The following is an 18130-nucleotide window of genomic DNA, read 5'->3' on the forward strand; positions in this document are numbered from 1 at the left end:
AGACCTTCAGAGAGCTGTGCACGAACCTCAGTGACCTGAAGCAGAGAAGACAAAGTCATAGAGAAAATAATCACTTTAGCTTATTGCCGCTAAAGGTGGTTCAACTAAGCTAAGATCAAACCCAGCCCTCAATTAAAAAAACTGATTAAAAGCAGAAAACTGTGCAACAAACAACAAACAGCTGCTCTGATTTCTGCTGAAAACATCTCTGACATATTTCAGAAAAGTGCCCAAACTTTTCAGATACTTTTTCTTTGACCTTCAGCATCGCTCTAAGTGTAAGCATACAACAAAGTTAGGAGCACTGCTCAATTTAGTGTATACAGAAAAACATAAATGAAATATGTTATATGCTATCATAAATAAAAATAAATGAATGAATAGGTAATATTAGTATAACAACACCCTGAATGTGTAACTCTTTCTGATGGGAGGGTTTAGCTCAAGTCTCTGAGTATGCTGTTAGACCAAACAGACAAGCTTCATTTTTTAGTTTAACTTTTACTTCCACACATTCAGAGCATTCCCCGGGAGCATCTGGTGGCTTTCAGAGGAACTGCGGCTTCGGGCATTTTTAGCACCCTCTGTTCTGTATATTCATATTTAATCAGCTCGGGTTCTGGTGCTGCTTACGTTTGTGAGTGTTTGGATCCCGGGTGACTAAAATAAGCCCGATCACATCGGCGTGAGAGCGTTCAGGCGACAGGGCTGCAAAAAACAGTCAGCTGACGATGCAGAGAGAAGAGAGAAGGAAGCTATATCAAGAAAGATGATGGAAGAGGGAGTGTGTGTGGGCGAAGTAAGAGAGGCTGTTGCCATGGCACTCTGCCACCTCCTGTTCCCTCCACCTGTTACAAATAACACACTGCGATGGAGACATTAATGTGGCGTCAGAAGCGCTGCGGCCTTCAGTTTCTGTCATCTGCAGCCACTGACTCACACTCCGTACAGTATGTGGCTGCTTTAGATTTTCCAGATTCTCCTACATCGCAGAGGCATCTCATTGGCCCCAGACTCATCCTGCAGCAGGACAGCAAGCCCTAGCATCCAGCCACAGTCACAAAGAACCAAATTCAACTGCGAGAGGAATGAGATTTGTGCTCTTTCAGGTTCTCAAGAGCACAAATCTTAACATCATGGCGTCTAAAATCAACCGAGCCCTGCATGACGAGTCCACCACCAACTTCAAAATGTGGGGCACAAGTGTGTTTTGTACCTTACTCTGTAAGAAGGTGGTTATTTAATAAAAAGTCCTTATTTTGTTCTGAATTTACATTTAGAGCCTAAAACTTTCCATACTCCTGTAGCGAAGGACTATAAGGAAAAACTAAAGGAGTCCAAGCACTGATCCAAAAACCATTTGCTGACTCTGGATGGCATTACCTTCACCTCCAATACACTGTGAAAAATCTTGGAGTCGGTTTTGACCAGGATATGTCCATCAGTGCACATATTAAACAAATACGTAGGACTTCTTTCTTCTATTTGTGCAAAATTTCTAAAATTAGAAATATCCTGTCTCAGAGTGTCTACTGTAATTCATTATTATCAGGATGTCCTAAAAACTCACTGAAAAGCCTTCAGTTAATCCAAAATGCTGCAGCAAGAGTCCTGACAGGGACTAGAAAGAGAGAGCATATTTCTCCTGTTTTGGCTTCCCTTCATTGGCTTCCTATTAAATCCAGAATTGAATTCAAAATCCTGCTCCTCACATACAAGGTCTTAAATAATCAGGCCCCATCTTATCTTAATGACCTTGTAGTACCATATCACCCTATTAGAGCACTTCGCTCTCGCACTGCAGGCCTACTTGTTGTTCCTAGAGTATTTAAAAGTAGAATGGGAGGGAGAGCCTTCAGTTTTCAGGCCCCTCTTCTGTGGAACCAGCTTCCAGTTTGGATTCAGGAGACAGACACTATCTCTACTTTTAAGATTAGGCTTAAAACTTTCCTTTTTGCTAAAGCATATAGTTAGGGCTGGACCAGGTGACCCTGAATCCTCCCTTAGTTATGCTGCAATAGACATAGGCTGCCGCGGGATTCCCATGATGCATTGAGTGTTTCCTTTCCAGTCACCTTTCTCACTCACTATGTGTTAATAGACTTCTCTGCATTGAATCATACCTGTTATTAATCTCTGTCTCTCTTTCACAGAATGTCCTTGTGTTGTCTTCCTCCCTCCAGCCCCAGCCGGTCATGACAGATGGCCACCTGGGTGGTACAGGAAGTTTCTTGCTGTTAAAAGGGTGTTTTTCCTTCCCACTGTCACCCAGTGCTTGCTCATAAACAGTGTTGGGAAGGTTACTTTTAAAATGTATTCCACTACAGATTACAGAATACATGCCCCAAAATGTATTTTGTAATGTATTCCTATAAGTTGCTCACTGAGAGTAGGCTAATGTATTTTTGAATATCATGAATGTACTATTGCTGTGTGATTTATTACTGTTACTGAAGGTTACTCCCCATACCAATACCAATTTAAATCTTAACATAAAATGAGTAACAGTAGGGTGGACGAAAGGCTGCACTTTTTGCAGTCATCTCGTATAGAAAACCATTTCTGTATCAGTAATATGTTTTCTTTTTGTCTGTTAATAATCATGTGGAACTGCACATGATTATTTGCAGCTAGCAGGTTGTTAATGCTATCCATCAAGTCTAAAAACAGCATGTTAATACATGGAGATCCTGAAGGCTGCTCCAAAAATGATCAGCTTATACTTTAAATATTTGTTCAGTTCTCTTCCAAACCAGCTGTCTATTGTAAGTTTTGAGTGCTTAAAGTGTTCTAACATCCCATGTTTGTTTTTATTCAGGTACAAATTTGCACTGCTTTTATTAAGAGATGAAGCTTGTGTTTCTGTCATGTAGTGATTGTGGTTAACTGTATGAAGCTTATTAGATATTATGAAACCAATGATATTTTTAAATTATCTTTTTTTTAAAAGAAACCTACTACATCATCTGTAATTTTTTTATGTCATGTGTAATTTCCATTGCAAATATTAATCACAGTTAAATTACGAGTCAGTCTAACCTCAGCTAACGCCAGCTAATAATGGCAGATACTGAAGTTTCGCCCATCCCATTCATCTTATGAAGTGGTGTCGGAATTTCCAAGTAAGAAAAGCATTCCTGCCCGTGTACCGCTGGCTCTGAGTCCATTGTGTAACTGAGGCCACCAACATTAACAGAATACTTACATTAGAGCCTCTTATTATGTCTTTTGTTTGGGTTTTGGGCAATCAGAATCCAAATCAGAGAAACTGCATTAATCCCAGATGGAAATTGAGTAAAAAAATAAATAAATAAAAATGATTCGAACCCCAGCCAGCAGCCCTTAACCATGTGTCATATGAGTGCATGATCAGCCAACTGAGCTAAAGTGGACCCAACTCTGTTTAATCACCAAAATTGGAGAAGCGATAGAGAGGGGATAGCCTAACATATGAAACAGGAAATGACTGCAAAAGGTGGTATTCTAAATAAAGCATTGTTTGATTGTTGGTGTTTTCTCTGTATTATTACACAATCTTTACTGTACAATACAAAACACCTTGAAGTGACTGTTGTTGTGATTTGGTGCTATATAAATAAAACTGAATTGAAATTGAATATGTGCCTTTTTGACTCTCTGAAATGTTCATGGAGTTAACCTGAGGTCCAGTAATAAGTGCTACACGGGTCTTTATATAAGAACAGAAACAGACTTTTCCCGTATCACTGTACCACAGAGTTACTCAAACAAGAGTCAAATTAAAAAGAGACCACAATGAAGCCAAAAACAAAGCTCAAAACTAGTTTTTAAAACAAGTTAATTTGTCAAACACAACATAACAAATATAATTAAGCAACAACAGACAGCATAATACAAACTCACATAAGTATACACAAACACACACACCATCTCATTTTGTGTCATTATAATAAATATAAATATATAATAAATATGATGTAAAATGGTAGTTTAGAGTGAGTCTCAAACAGTCCATGGTTAAAGGCGTTTTATTTTGAAACCCTTCAGCTTTAGAGCAGCAGTTGTAAATGTTTGCTGAGCCTCCTGTGGACATTCGGGTATCTGTGCTGCTGCTGAACAAACAGACAACGAATGATAGACTAATAACAGTAACAGCTCGTTAACACATTAATAAGTGCTTTGAAACGCTCACAAATCCACTGGTGTGCATCTGGCATGTGGTCCATTGATTTACAGCTATCCAGGAGATAAATTCGAATATCACCTTGAAGTTTCATCCTGTGGTGAAACAGAACAAACTGACTTGGATGAAACCCACTGACGAGGTCGTATTCTCCTTTAAGGTTGCTATGGGAACCAGATATGCAGCTTGATAACATCAAGGTTGTCGAACCAACATAAACACCCGCCAGCGAGCGCACACACACATTCACGGTCATACGTAAGTAACAAAAACAACTCCCGCATACACACACAGCGACCTCTCCAAGGTTTTTTTGTGCGTGTAAGAGGTTAAAGCCGGGGCTCTCCAGCGTCTCCCTGCACTCTCCTCCACCTCACCGCAGACATGCTCACCTGTCTCCTCTCATTCCTGTCTCCTTCGCTCTCTCCCTCTGTCCTTATCACCCTTTTTACTGTCGTAGTGGTCGTCCTGTTCTTGACCACATGCCGGCTCGTTCCTGTAACCGAACCCTCGGCTCGGGGCTCCATCCCCTGCCTGCCACGGCTCCCCTTCCTGGGCAGTCTCCCCTGGCTTGGAGGAGGCCTCCCACCTCATCTCCTCTTCACGCAGATGTCCCACAGGTGAGATCGGCATGTTAATTTTCTGGTCGTGAGTTTGGTCACGAGTTTTGTCAGGAGGAATCAGTCATGTTTACAAGACAGCAATCAGTCACAGATATGGAAGGACTGGTTCATTTTTAGGGACACTTTGGCAGGACCTTTTAACGTGTAGTCATGTTTGAGAAGACTAGTTAATGTTAGTCGGCAAATATTCCTTCAGTTGGGGGACAAAATAAGTGGAAAACCTAGTGCATGTTTAGGAAGACAAACTATACAAATATGTATATCTTTGGGGGACTACTACTATTACTTATCATGGAATGAGTAGTTGATGTTTGAGAGGAATACTTAATATTAACTTTAGTAGCAGGGCTGGACTGGGACAAAAAATCGGCCCAGACATTTTGACTGGTGACCGGCCCACCAGGTATTATAGGAAAAACCACAAATCCTCTGAATGAAAACAAACGCCGTTGTCACAGTGATGTACACTGTCTTGTTGGTATATATGTATCAATCTAATAAACTTAAACCTACACCATCCTCCCTATTCTGGTATTCTAAACAGTACCTGAAAGTAGACTGCTTGGTCGAGTTAACCTCCTGAACTATCTACAGCACATGGTGAAAACCTGAAATTAAGACGGAGAAGACTAGAGGTGAGACATGATCATTACTGATTACTGATGACAGATTTAGATATATTTCCATAAACCATTCATTTGCCACATCAATAAACAGCATGGCAGGGCAAAATATTTTTTCTAACATGGCAACCTTTAAAAAGTGAAAGGAGACAGAAAGACAGGTGAGAAAGAATAAAGCTTAAGTGACTTTTTGATGGCATTTTACACACAGTACTGGTGCAGTATCTAGAAAATGTGGGAAAATACTGGCATCATGTGCAGTACTTAGCTACTCAAAAAATTACTATGTACAATAATGGATTTCTATATTTTACATCAGATGAAAAGGTTTGTTGTAAGATTCAGATAATTATTTATTCAAAGTTTTTTGATGACATAACAAAGAAAAGTATTTCTTTGTGCCCCCCTCTCCCTGTTAATGCCCTACATGCCCACCTGGCAACACTTTGCTAGATCCACCCCTGCAAAGTTACCAGCTGTCAGCTACCTAAAAAAGGATCCTGGTGTTATTTGTCTCTCAGAAACAGTTCATAACTTCCCTTCAACTCATTCATGTCACCTAAAAGGTAAACCTGTTTCTTCATCACAGCTCTGATGATTCAGTAAGGACATCTCCTGGTTTCATCTTCATGTTTCCCTCTCACCAGATAACCAAACCGACATCATGACCAACAGCTTTACAGCTGTGGCTCCAGCAAACATCAGCTGATACTAGAAATTAATATTAAATAAATTCTAACAACAGCTGATCAAGCTTAAACGTGCTGCTGTTGTTTAGCGCGACATCCGCTGGTTTCCTCTTTCTGGCGCAAAGTGGGCGATAAACAAACAAGAGAGAAAAGCCGATCAGCTGATCATTGATCAGTTTTATGATTGAAGTAGAAACAGGAGAGGGAGGGGGGAGAGAATGAGAGAGGAAGAGGCAGCTGTGCAGCAAAGACACAGAATAACTCCAACTTTGTGTCCGTGACAAACTGTTCCTTTTCACCTCAATACCAAACGCACAATATTTTCTCTGAATACAAGGCGACTCTGTTTTTTACGGGACAGTTGGAAACTCTAATAACTAACCTTATAAATAAAATAAGATAAAACAAGTTCAACATCAATAAAATCATAGCACCCGCCCAGCTGTATAGAAACTCCGTCATGCTAGCTACTCGAGTTATTGTAACTGACTGTAAAAAGTCAGCATAACGAAAATAAACTACACTTAAACTTGGTTTATATCTGACCCAGATAGACTGCAGGTCATAACTTCTTACCTGAAGTTCAGTTCACCACCTCAGGTCTCTGCTCCTCCTGCCTTTCCGTCATCCACCTGCCAGCGTGTTGCACCTGCTGGCCTCCACCACTTGCTAATGTTACTGAATCTGTGGAAGCTCCGCAATAGCCACCACCAAACAGTCATTTTTACACATCTCCCTTCATCTGGCCAATCCACCACCTCAAGTTCAAGTTCAAGTTCAAATTTTATTCGCCATATGCAGGTTGCCCAGACCCGCCTCGTGTTCCCAGGAGGCAACAAGCATCGAAGGCATTGGAAGGAGGGGGGGATATGTGAGTGCTTATCAGTGTAAGTGTATGTGTGAGCGTGTCCATAGTTCAGCTGAGACAGTGTCCTTCACCCTATCAGGCTAAGTAAACAGTCTACCAGCCAACCCAGGTGGCCTTGCATGGGATGGGAAGAATAGTCATCACACAGTCGTTATCAGGGAGTTTTTGTTCGGCTCCAGCCTTGGGCCCGTGCAGCTGGCACCGTGGTGTCCGCATGTTGAATATTGTTGATTTTTCTTTTATGCAAGCAGCTCAGGAGAATTTCAAAGTTGTTCTTTAACACTCCGACACTGGTCTCTCAATTTCCCGTTGGAGAACCGCGAGCCTCCCCATGATGGTATCAAACTTCTGTTCCGTGGTGTTGTCATTCTTGTGATTCTGAGACCCCACAACATGCAGTGAGCCGTTCTGTGATGTGATCCAACTTTCGCTCAAGGGTCTCATTTTGAGCAGGCCTCTCTTTGATGTATCCCAATATACGCTCAATGGTGTTATTTTGAGTCTTCACGGCAGCTGTAAGCGTCTCCAAGATGTTAACCATGCTGCGTTCGTTGTGAGAGGCCGCGCCTCGTCCCGTCGCTTCGATTCCAGCGGTCAGCCTTGGGGGGGCGGCGGGGGGGGGGGGGGGGGGGGGGGGGCGGTTTGAACAGCCGGTTCCGCTGTCTTAATTCTCCGATAAGCCAGGGCCAAGCAAACTCCGATCAGCAAGAACCCTGTTATCATGGTTCCGCATAGGTAGATATCTTCAGCGTCCTCGATCGACAGTCCCGCCAGGCACATGATCCTCCAGTTCTGCCACCCGTCCATCGTGTATCCGGCAGGGAAAGTCCCTCCAGGGCACTCGGGCTCTCCCGAGCCCAGACTTCTCATTGAGAAAAGGGTGTCAATAGCATTCAGAGACCAGTTGATCAAATCCATAATTCTCTTTTAGGTTTTAGAAACAGACAGTGAGAGACGGTTCAAGGGAAAGTAATGCACACGAGACAAGACAAGGACACAAGAGGCTAAGCAGGGAAGATAAGGGGAAGGAGGAGAGGAGAAAAAGTGCGACTGCCTTCACCGAGAGCCAAACGAGAAACACCTTTCAGTGTTTATACCATTACGGGGAAAAAAAAAACCATCGGCCCATAAAAACGAAAAATGCCCAGTATGCCCGATGGCCAGTCCAGCTATGTTTAGTAGGTAAATGTTTGTGTGGAGGACTAGTTAAATTTCAGGAGTAACGTTCATCAGCCCATGTTCACTGTAGAAGTTTAATGTTTGGAAGGACTAGTTAATTTTTGTAAACAAGTATACATGTGTTGATGGGGACTAGTTCATATATCTATCTATCTATCTATCTATCTATCTATCTATCTATATATATATATATATATATATATATATATATATATATATATATATATATAAATCCATAAATCCATTATGGAAGTACTGGTTAATGTTTGGGAGGACTAGTTAAAGGAGGACAGGTTAATGTTTGTAAGTATGCATTCATTATTGGAGATCTAGATAATGTTGAGGAGGACAAGTAAATGTTAGTGATGTAAATATTAAATGTTAAATAAATATAGTAAATATTTATGAGTGGGGGAGGATGAGTTAGTGTGTATAAGGACAATTTACTGATTACTATGACTAGTTAGTGTATCTCAATTCACTGTGGTCACGTTTTTATGCATCAGTGTCCGCACTGTTCCATTTCAGGTATGGGCCTCTGTTTGGGCTCTACCTCGGTCCTCACTACACTGTGGTCATAAACAGCCATCAACATGCCAGAGAGGTTCTGATGCAGAAAGGCAAGGACTTTGCTGGACGGCCGAGCATGGTGAGACATGCAGATGTAAAGACAGAGAAAATACCCACATGATATTCTGTTCCAACAATTGCCCAGATTCTTCAATTTAATTATGTTTTTGCAGCTTGAAGGGCATAAAGAGGGTATATGGAGGTTCATGATCTAAATTTAATTTTAACTGGACTGGTTAGTTTCTAAAGTGGGAAATGATTTTAGGCTCTTTAGTGTTTGATTTTCTGGATTTTTTCTGGAATACTTTGGGTTTTAGGCTGTTGGTTAGACCCTTTGGTACTTAATGACACTCATGTCTTATGTGATCTGTGATAATTGAGAAATAATTTTATTCAGTTTGATAAAATTTCATTTCAACAACTTCTCCCTAAAAGAGCTTTACATTATAGGGTAATGACTCTAAAGAGCCCCCAACAATCATATCGTTATCCACCAAGCGCTTGGCGAAGGAAGGAAAAACTCCCTTTTTGTAACCTGTATATATATTGATAATGACCAGAATTCTTCAATTCTTCACTATAGCTTTAGTGTACTGCTCTCCTTGTGTGTGCAGGTACACAATTCACGCAGCCAGCCAAACTCCATTTGAAAGAATACGTGAGTCAGCATATAGCGTCCAAGCTCCAGGTGCTTTATTTTACATTGCACCGCCATACACCATTGAATCTGAGTGAAACTAAAACATAAGAAGAAATAATACAATAGTAAGGTGATTAACACAATGATATATTACAAATGCCATTATCTACTCTATAGCAAGTCAAGGCTAGCAACAAAAGACAAAGACATATTCATGTAATAGGTCATCCTATGTATACATGACATGTGGTTAGCTTAGCAAATTTAGCAAATGTTACTAAAATATGGCTCTATACTGTTAAGTCAACAAGTACTTACAGACGCTGCTTTCGAAGGCATAAACAAGAAAGAGGATTGCAGTGGATAACTACAGGAACCCTTCAGCACATGTGAACCTGCTTACCCTAACTAACATGGTCATCTTCCTGTTCTGGGTCAAAGTGCATGTCACATTAACAACAATTTACAAGGCCCAGTAGGGGGCAATAAACTCAAGGCAGAACATCCAGTTTATGGAACATTTTACCTAAATCAAAAAACTATATAACTCATATTTCATTTTACAAAAATTATTTTATTTTTTTTTACAAAGTTTATTTGAGGTTAACGCTTATCCATAATTATAAACCCTTCACCTTTACTGTACTTCCCACCCTTAATTAAACACATGTGAAGTCTTTCATTAAGATGCCCCTAGCTTAGTGAGAACCTCAGTAATGTAACTGTTACGTAATGTGGATTTTCCTATGTATATTTCATGCCTGTAAACCATTTCACAGCTACTCTGATGTGAAAAACACAACAGAAGAAAAACCCACTGCATTTTTAGAAAACCCTTCACAGAAATAATACTGTTGGTTTTCGTCCTTGGTGTCAGGTCAATGTCATTTCCTGTCTCTGTGCTGCTCTCAGCAGTGTCCTTGTCTGAATATTTTTCTTCCATTTTATTTTGAAGTACTGTTTTGAAACTGTTCTTACATTCATCCTTGTTTTTCCCTGCAGGTCACCACCAACCTGCTGACCAGAGGAGGCAAAGACATCGCATTTTCAGACTACACCCCTCTCTGGAAGCATCACCGTCGCCTCGTCCACAACTCCTTCACTCTGTTCGGAGAAGGAACAACTCGATTGCAAGACATCGGTACTTGGCTCCATCCTGCCACTTGATTTTAATTCACCCATCTGTTTCGTAAAAAAAAACAAAACAAAACCCCACACTTCTAATATTTTAACAGGTTTAGCTGAAGTACACTGCTGTTTGACAGGCAAAGTAAAAAATATTCATCAAAATCAGCATCAAGCTAACGTAAACCTAAATAGCCTTCAGGTTGGCATGGGAATTCAGAAGAAATGTTTAATATAAGGCAAAAAGGAAATGCTTTTTCAAATGTGCCAGTTTATGTTGATTGTTTGATGGATATAAACAGCATGTAACTCCATAGACTATAAATAGTTCATTCAGAATATGAAGAAACAGACTTTTAGTTTTTTTTAAATGTCTCTGTATTGTACTGAAGCGATACCTACTGATGCTGGCAAAGGGTCAGGCAGTACTTTTATGTACAACCACTTCCTACCACAAGACAGTGCAGCGACTCTCTGTAACCCTGATTTATGGTACCTTCAGAAAAACCTTTAATTTCAAAAGTGTTTTGTTGAAATTCTGATTGTGCCATTTTCTGATCTTTTTTCTTTTTCTTTACATTTTTTATCATTTCTTTCTTCAGTTCTGTCTGAGGTGGACAGTCTGTGTGTTGAGCTGTTGTCCAGCGAAAAGCAGGGGTTTGATCCATCCTCTGCAGTAACCAGAGCCGTCACGAATATTATTTGCACACTAGTGTTCAGTGCCACCTATCGACACGGCGATGCTGAGCTGCAGGAGGTGATTCAATACAACAATGGGATTGTGGAAACAATTGCCAGGGGAGGACTGGTTGACATCTACCCCTGGCTGAAGGTATAATTCTATACTTGGTACTGAGGTGCTCTGTATACAATCTTATATCCTATATCTGTTTGAAAAAAAAGAAGAAGAAAATTGCCCTTTTTGAAAAAGTCAAACTCAAACTCACTCAAACTTTATTTAAAGATGTCAACTGACAAATTAACAAATACATGTAAATATTTAACTTTAGAGAACACATTTCTTCTCACTGTGTTGCTAAAATGATCAGCTAAAACTTTCTCAAGGACTTATTGTCACCATTTGGTGACAGCTGGAGCTGTATGATTCAACTTAACCTTTACATAGAAACAAACAAAAATAAAACATGAGGACTTACTGATAAGTTGTAAAAATATGATACAAGGCCCAAATATTTGGCAGTTAAAAAAAGATCCAAAACCATCCAGTGATGGCATTTATAGTAACACAAGCAAAACATTGCTTCTTTCCTTGTCTGAATAAACTGTAAGAGTCTAACTCTATCCCGCAGGTATTCCCCAACAAGTCTCTCAGTAAATTGAAGAAGTGTATCACTATCAGAGACCAACTACTGACCCGCAAACTGCAGGAACACAAGGTAATAAACAAACTTACACTACTTTAATATAAGCAAACAGAATGGATTTTTATCATAGAAACACATCACGTAGCATCAGGAGTCACTCAAGGCTCAAAACTTGAAGATGGGTCTCTCCAGTAGGCAACGTCAGGATTTTGTCTTGGGGAAATAAGGAACACACAGCATAACAGTGTGGCATTGTGGGTATATTAAACCCTTAAAGATGAGATAAAGTTTCAATTTATAATGTATGAAGCACGTGTTGTTGCCTGTGTTTCAAAATATATTTACATATCTTCAAACAATTCTAGAAAATTGTCTTTGATCTTGCCTGATTTTTTGTTTTGTTTTACCTGATCTGTTTTCAGTTATCAAGAAGTGACGGAGAACCACGTGACCTCCTGGATGCCTTGTTAAAGGGCCAGACTGGTGGGCAGGGTCAAAAATCTTCGGAGCCAAAAGACGACGAGTTAACTGACGACCATGTCCTGATGACAGCGGCCGAGACTTTTGGAGCTGGAGTGGAGACAACATCCACCACACTACTGTGGATTCTGGCCTACCTGTTGCATCACCCTGAGGTAGAAACATAATGTCGGTCAAAGAAATGTAAAAGAAAAGGCATTATGAGGACTTTCTGTTTATCAGCCCAACAAGAAAAACATGAAGACGTTTGGGCAGAAAACTGGCGGCATATAAGACACTTCATCTTGTGCCCTCCATCATGCTCGATGCCTTTTCTGTAGTCTTTAATTATGAATGGTCAATTTGGTCTGCCAATATGCTTCACCCACTCTAGGTCCAGGAGCGCGTGCAGAAGGAGCTGGATGAGCATGTTGGCAGTGAGCGGACTGTGACCATATCAGACCGTGGTCAGCTGCCGTACCTGAACAGTGTCATTAACGAGGGCATGAGGATCCGGCCAGTGAGTCCCGTGCTGATCCCACACACCGCTATGACCAACAGCAGGTAGACCAGTTTAAATCTGTATTGCAGCCATTGCTGATTTGTTTAGTACATTAAGTTTCTTGTTATGATGAAAATGTGAACAAGGAAACATTAGCTTATTTTCTCCATCCATTGTCTTCTGCTGAACTGAAGCACTGTTAGCTAAAAAAAGATTACAACAGAAATGCATTATAAGGTAATCTGATTGTTTTGTATAATAAGAAAACCTTAAAACCTTAAATAACTGGGGATCTCTGGTAGGATTGGAGGCCACATTGTCAGCAAGGGGACACGTGTTTTGGTCAACATGTGGTCGATTCACCACGACCCCCATCACTGGGACAAACCTGATTTGTTCAAACCAGGTTAACAGATGCACATAAACACCAACAATGTAACTCCAGCTTTTTTTAAAAAAGAGCACCTGATCACACCACCTTCTCCTGTGTTGTCCCATCATTTCAGAACGTTTTCTTGACCACCGTGGTCAGCAGGTCACACCCTCCTCTTTCCTTCCATTTGGGGCGGGACCTCGAGTCTGCGTTGGCAAATCACTGGCTATCCTGGAGCTTTTCCTTTTCTTGTCCTCTCTGCTCCAGCGAATGAGCTTCAGGGTGCCACATGGTGCTCCTCTGCCCAACTTGCAGGGACGGTTGGGTGTGGTGTTGCAGCCATTGCCTTTTAAAGTTGTTGTTATTCCCAGGGCTGGATGGGAGGATGGAGGAAAATGACAGAGTGGAGGCAGACAGTCAGGCTGGGTGATGAGAAACAGAAACGTAAATTGCTCATTCCATGTCATTTCATCACATGCCTCCTACTGCCCAAAATCCAAGCAAAAAAAAAAAAAGGAAGAAAACCAAATTCAGGTGAAAGATACACCTCTTAATAGCAACAGAGAGAGGAATACCAGTTTGTGGTGTCTCTGCTGTCATTAGTTTTCTCACAAAAAACAAAACAAAACAAAAACAGAGAAAAAAATGTTTTTAAATGTTTTTGTTGCATTGTTTTTTGAGGATTCATGTTTGCAAGTCCTTTATCCAATATGAAATTTTACATAAAGATGTGAATCTTAACCTTGGGATTTTTTTCAGGCAAAGGGGAGATTTTATTAAAGCTTATGAACTGTGATGGAGCCATACCATAACCATAATGCACATATAGCTAAGAGAGTAAGCTAAGCACTTCCATAACCATTAAACTAACCCATTAAACCATTATTCTAGTCAAAATATTCTATATTGTTGTTGTTCTTTAGGAAGCTCTTCCATCATATTTGGATAAAACAAAAAACACAGTTATTTTGTTAAATAAACATTGGGTAGATCTGACCAATAAACGTGTTACTAATTAGTATAAAATTATTATGAAGTATACCATATAAAGTATTAGTATAAAACTAGCAACTATCACCTGCCACTATTGCCGTTTTTAGGGGGTTTTCCTACCTGTGCAGTTTGGTCAGTTCAAGTCAAACTCTGGTTGAGAGGTGTCACACTTTGCGCTTGGTAACAGGAATGTCCTGTGGATTTTTTCCCACATTTTGGCTCACATGATAACAGTGTTTTAATGACCCACAGGAATGCTTCAAAAAAAGTATGACCAAGAGGGGTTAAATACTCTGGGCTGTCAGTTATTTTAGAAGAATCCTCCTGGATGCAAGGCAAAACAACTTCACATAGTCCAGTTGACTTCATTTTAACCACTCAAGGTGTGTTCAGTTGTGAATATGGGCATCACACTTAGACGTGGGCCAATATGAGTGGACAGAGACCCTTTAGTGGTTTTGGTCGGGTTTCAAACAAACTCCAAAGCAGTTTTTTATAGAACCATCCGACTCAAGTACTAGGTCTATGCTGCAGTTTTGAGTTAGACGGCCCGTAGCCAGCCATGGTCTGCAATCTGGTGTGCAGCAGAGCACTACAGACACAGACTACAGTTCATCCTGAAATATCATCTAATATAATGAGTTTGTAAACTACAGGTATGAAAATGCCCTGAGAAGATTGACAAGAAATTGTTTGACTTGGTAGTTTTATGCTGAATTCCCTTCCTGACACGACAAGCAAACTTATGTCCCCGGCTGGAATCAAAGTTTACCACCACACTATGAAACCAGGTACTGATTTCTTCTTTAAATAACAGACAAAAAATGTACAAGAACACTGTAAATCCTTAGAAATGTTAGTGTAATGGTGGAACCTTCCCTACAGCTTCAAGCTGCTAATACCTTCAAATTTTCACTACTTTTTTTTAACTTTAGTATTAACGACTATGTGATAATTTTATTACTTGTTCAATTATCATCTGTAATTGTTACAAAATACAGTCTGTCATTATTATTATTTCAAATGAATAAATGATGACTAATCTTCAGTGTGGTTGTAGCACTTCTTCATTTTCTGTCCTATATGGATGAAATGTTGTTCTACTAGAAAGAGCAGAAAGACAGTTTTTTTTTTTTTAGATTTGACAGTTTATTCAGTATATTTTCACACACTTTTAGAACAGGCTGGTTTAGTTGGATCACACACACATACACTCATACATACACGCTAGCTATTAATTTAGTATTACTACTAATTAGCTCCGTTGCCATTGTAATATTAATGGGTTTTAACAACTAATCTCTTCGGTGCTTCTTTCGACATCGCCGACAAACCTCATGCATACAGGAAGGACAGAAGAGATTACTAGAAGAGCATAGCATCCTTTAGACAGAGGGATGGATCCCTACAATAGAAGGAACAACAACACTTTCAGAAAATTAAATAATTTTGCTATACACCACAGGTGAAGCTGCTTACAGTTGCATCGTCCAAGAAGTGAAAATTGATCAAAGAGCCAAAAAGAGAGAAATTTGGTTATTCAAAAATCTAAATGGACTCTAGTCATGTTAAGATCTGTGTTTGTTTCACAGGGTAAGATAATAATAACAGGGTACAGACTCTGCATGACCAAATACTGACTGTACCATGACCATGACCAAACATTTGGTCATCAGACTTTAGTTCCAAATTTAGTCTTTTGTTAGCATCAATGTAGGCAGTTTTACATAAAGAGAACAGGTCACCCCAAAAATTAAAACATGATTCATTGCCTCCAAATAGCTCCTGCTCCTGGATCTCAGGATGGACTTCCATTTATAGCCCCCACCATTAGCAACTCTGATGAGAAGTTATGATGAGAATACAGAATTTAGCTTGTAACATTCGCCCACAATCTTCACGTAATCATCAAACAAGCATGCGTCTTTCTCCAGAAGTTAAATAAACCTGGTCTCTTCTGACTTCAGCCAGAATGTCAATGACGCAATAGGTCATCTGGCTTACAATCCATCACAATTCACTGCTTATTAACTTGAAAATAACAAACTGATCTTGACCTTAAGTACAGTTTAGGTGAAGACACATTAGTTGATCATTTTGTGCAAGTTCCACTAAAACTTCGCAAATACTTCAGGAAGAGTAGAGATTCTTGTGAACTATTAAGAGAAGGCAGATGCCTCAACATGGTCAAAGTTCAACGATCCTTTGGCCAGATGAGCTAAAATAACAAGATGGTATGGCCTTTAAGATAAGGAACCACAGAGTAAGATTACAGCAACTATGGTATACTTTTATAAAATGGTCTAAGAAAAAAACCATTTCAGTGGTTAGCCAATGGGCTGGGTAGGTGATCAGTTCCCTTTAATGGTTACACTACCTCAAATGTATGGAGTCAGAGAAAAACAGGAACTTAAATGCTTTTACATGGATACTTTTTGACTCTGTTTGAGCAAAAAGTTTAAAATAACATATTGTGACACTACAAACATGTGACCTGTCGATGCAAAACCTGTCAACGTGCTAGTAAATGTAAAACTCTTCAGTGCAAGAGAACACTTGTTAACATCTGATGAAAATGATAAGTCCCGGTTTAACTCTAACAAAAAGACAGAGACTGGGGTTTCCAAAAGTTATTCAGTTCTAAAATTAGCCTCACATTCAAGGAGACTGGGTACAATGGGTCGAAGATTTTATCCCCAAAACGCCAAAGGAGACAGTTACCATGTTGGCTTCCAAGAGCTTCAGTAAAAACTCTTGATGGTCTACATGTCACAGCTCTAAAGTCACAATCACACAGCTCTAGAGACTCTTTGACACTGACTGGCAACTCCTGGTTGCAAGGAAATATTTAGCATTTCCCAACTGGTTGCAAGTGGCTTAACAATGGCAAGTGACTTCTGGTAACCACTAGTTACCAGGGAAAAATGTGTATTCCCCAAACGGTTGCCAGGTGGCTGCTTGATGCTGCTTGGTAAAATAAGTCACAAGATAGAGATGATGTTGAGTCTAAAACCTTCTTGCCTTTGCTTTGGTTGCTAGGAGATTGCAGTGGTTGCGTGATGCAGAATTATCTGCAAACACTTATCACTGAGTGGCTTCGAAAATGAAAAGTGCAACATAAAGTTTAATAAGATTGTTTCCCTCCAAAGTAAAAGTTATGCCCTTTCAAACAAGATGGTATCAATGGTTTCTATTTCAGCCCCATGTTGCACTCTTCAGACCTTCAGAACCACCAGTGAGTAGTTTGCAACTGTTTGCAGACAAGTCTGCATCTTCAGTATAAACTACAGGAAACTGCTGCAATCTGCTAACAATCAAAGACATCACAAGGAGATTTCTGTTGCTGTTTGTGATCAATTTCAATGAGTTACCTCCAACAAATACTCCACATCTGGTTGGGAATGCATATTTTTACATACTGACTGGACCTTGCCAAGGTTCGCCAAGTGGTCTCTTGGCTTGTGTGACTAAGGAATTGAAAGGCAGATTAAAGAGCTCCACAGCTTTGGGAACCCGGGCTTGCAGACAGATTTCAGGCAACATTTCCCCAGTCATTCTGGTCAAAAGTCCACACAAACACACACACACATACACACACACAGAGCGAGAACAGCTCTAGCTAATGCTAAGTAGTAACAGTTGTCAAGTAGAAATAGCACTCATTAACCATGGAGATATATATAACCTTATTAGTTCAGGTATACAAAAAACTTCAAAACAAACCAAAATTAATAAACAAAACAAAAAAAACAAACACCACCAGTAACAACATTTACCACAACATCAACGGCTTGTTGTCATCCTTGAACTTTCTGGAGGTCCGTCAGCCACGGCAAACTCTTTGATCTCAATCCATAAGATGAATCCGTTCAGACTCACATAAGTCCAGGTTCAAAACCAGATATATGCACACTGATCCAAGTATTAATCCAGTCTTTTGTACGTTGGCTACCAAAACAGTCTGCTTCGTCATGTCCTTTGTATGGTGGGACACTGCTT

The 18130-nt window shown here is 40.1% G+C and overlaps 1 protein-coding gene across 1 annotated transcript; it reads left to right on the plus strand.

Moving 5' to 3' along the window:
* The first annotated feature begins 4149 nt into the window (after window positions 1-4149).
* On the plus strand, window positions 4150-18096 carry cyp17a2 (cytochrome P450, family 17, subfamily A, polypeptide 2). The gene is made up of 9 exons (XM_080898675.1): window positions 4150-4782; window positions 8673-8793; window positions 10357-10495; window positions 11082-11311; window positions 11790-11876; window positions 12227-12439; window positions 12658-12827; window positions 13068-13171; window positions 13272-18096. The coding sequence occupies exons 1-9, from the start codon at window positions 4547-4549 to the stop codon at window positions 13535-13537; spliced, it is 1566 nt and encodes a 521-aa protein (XP_080754801.1). The 5' UTR covers window positions 4150-4546; the 3' UTR covers window positions 13538-18096.
* Window positions 18097-18130: the final 34 nt, after the last annotated feature.

The sequence above is a fragment of the Rhamphochromis sp. 'chilingali' genome (genome assembly GCF_963969265.1).
Source record: "Rhamphochromis sp. 'chilingali' genome assembly, chromosome: 1".
Classification (NCBI taxonomy): Eukaryota; Metazoa; Chordata; class Actinopteri; order Cichliformes; family Cichlidae; genus Rhamphochromis; species Rhamphochromis sp. 'chilingali'.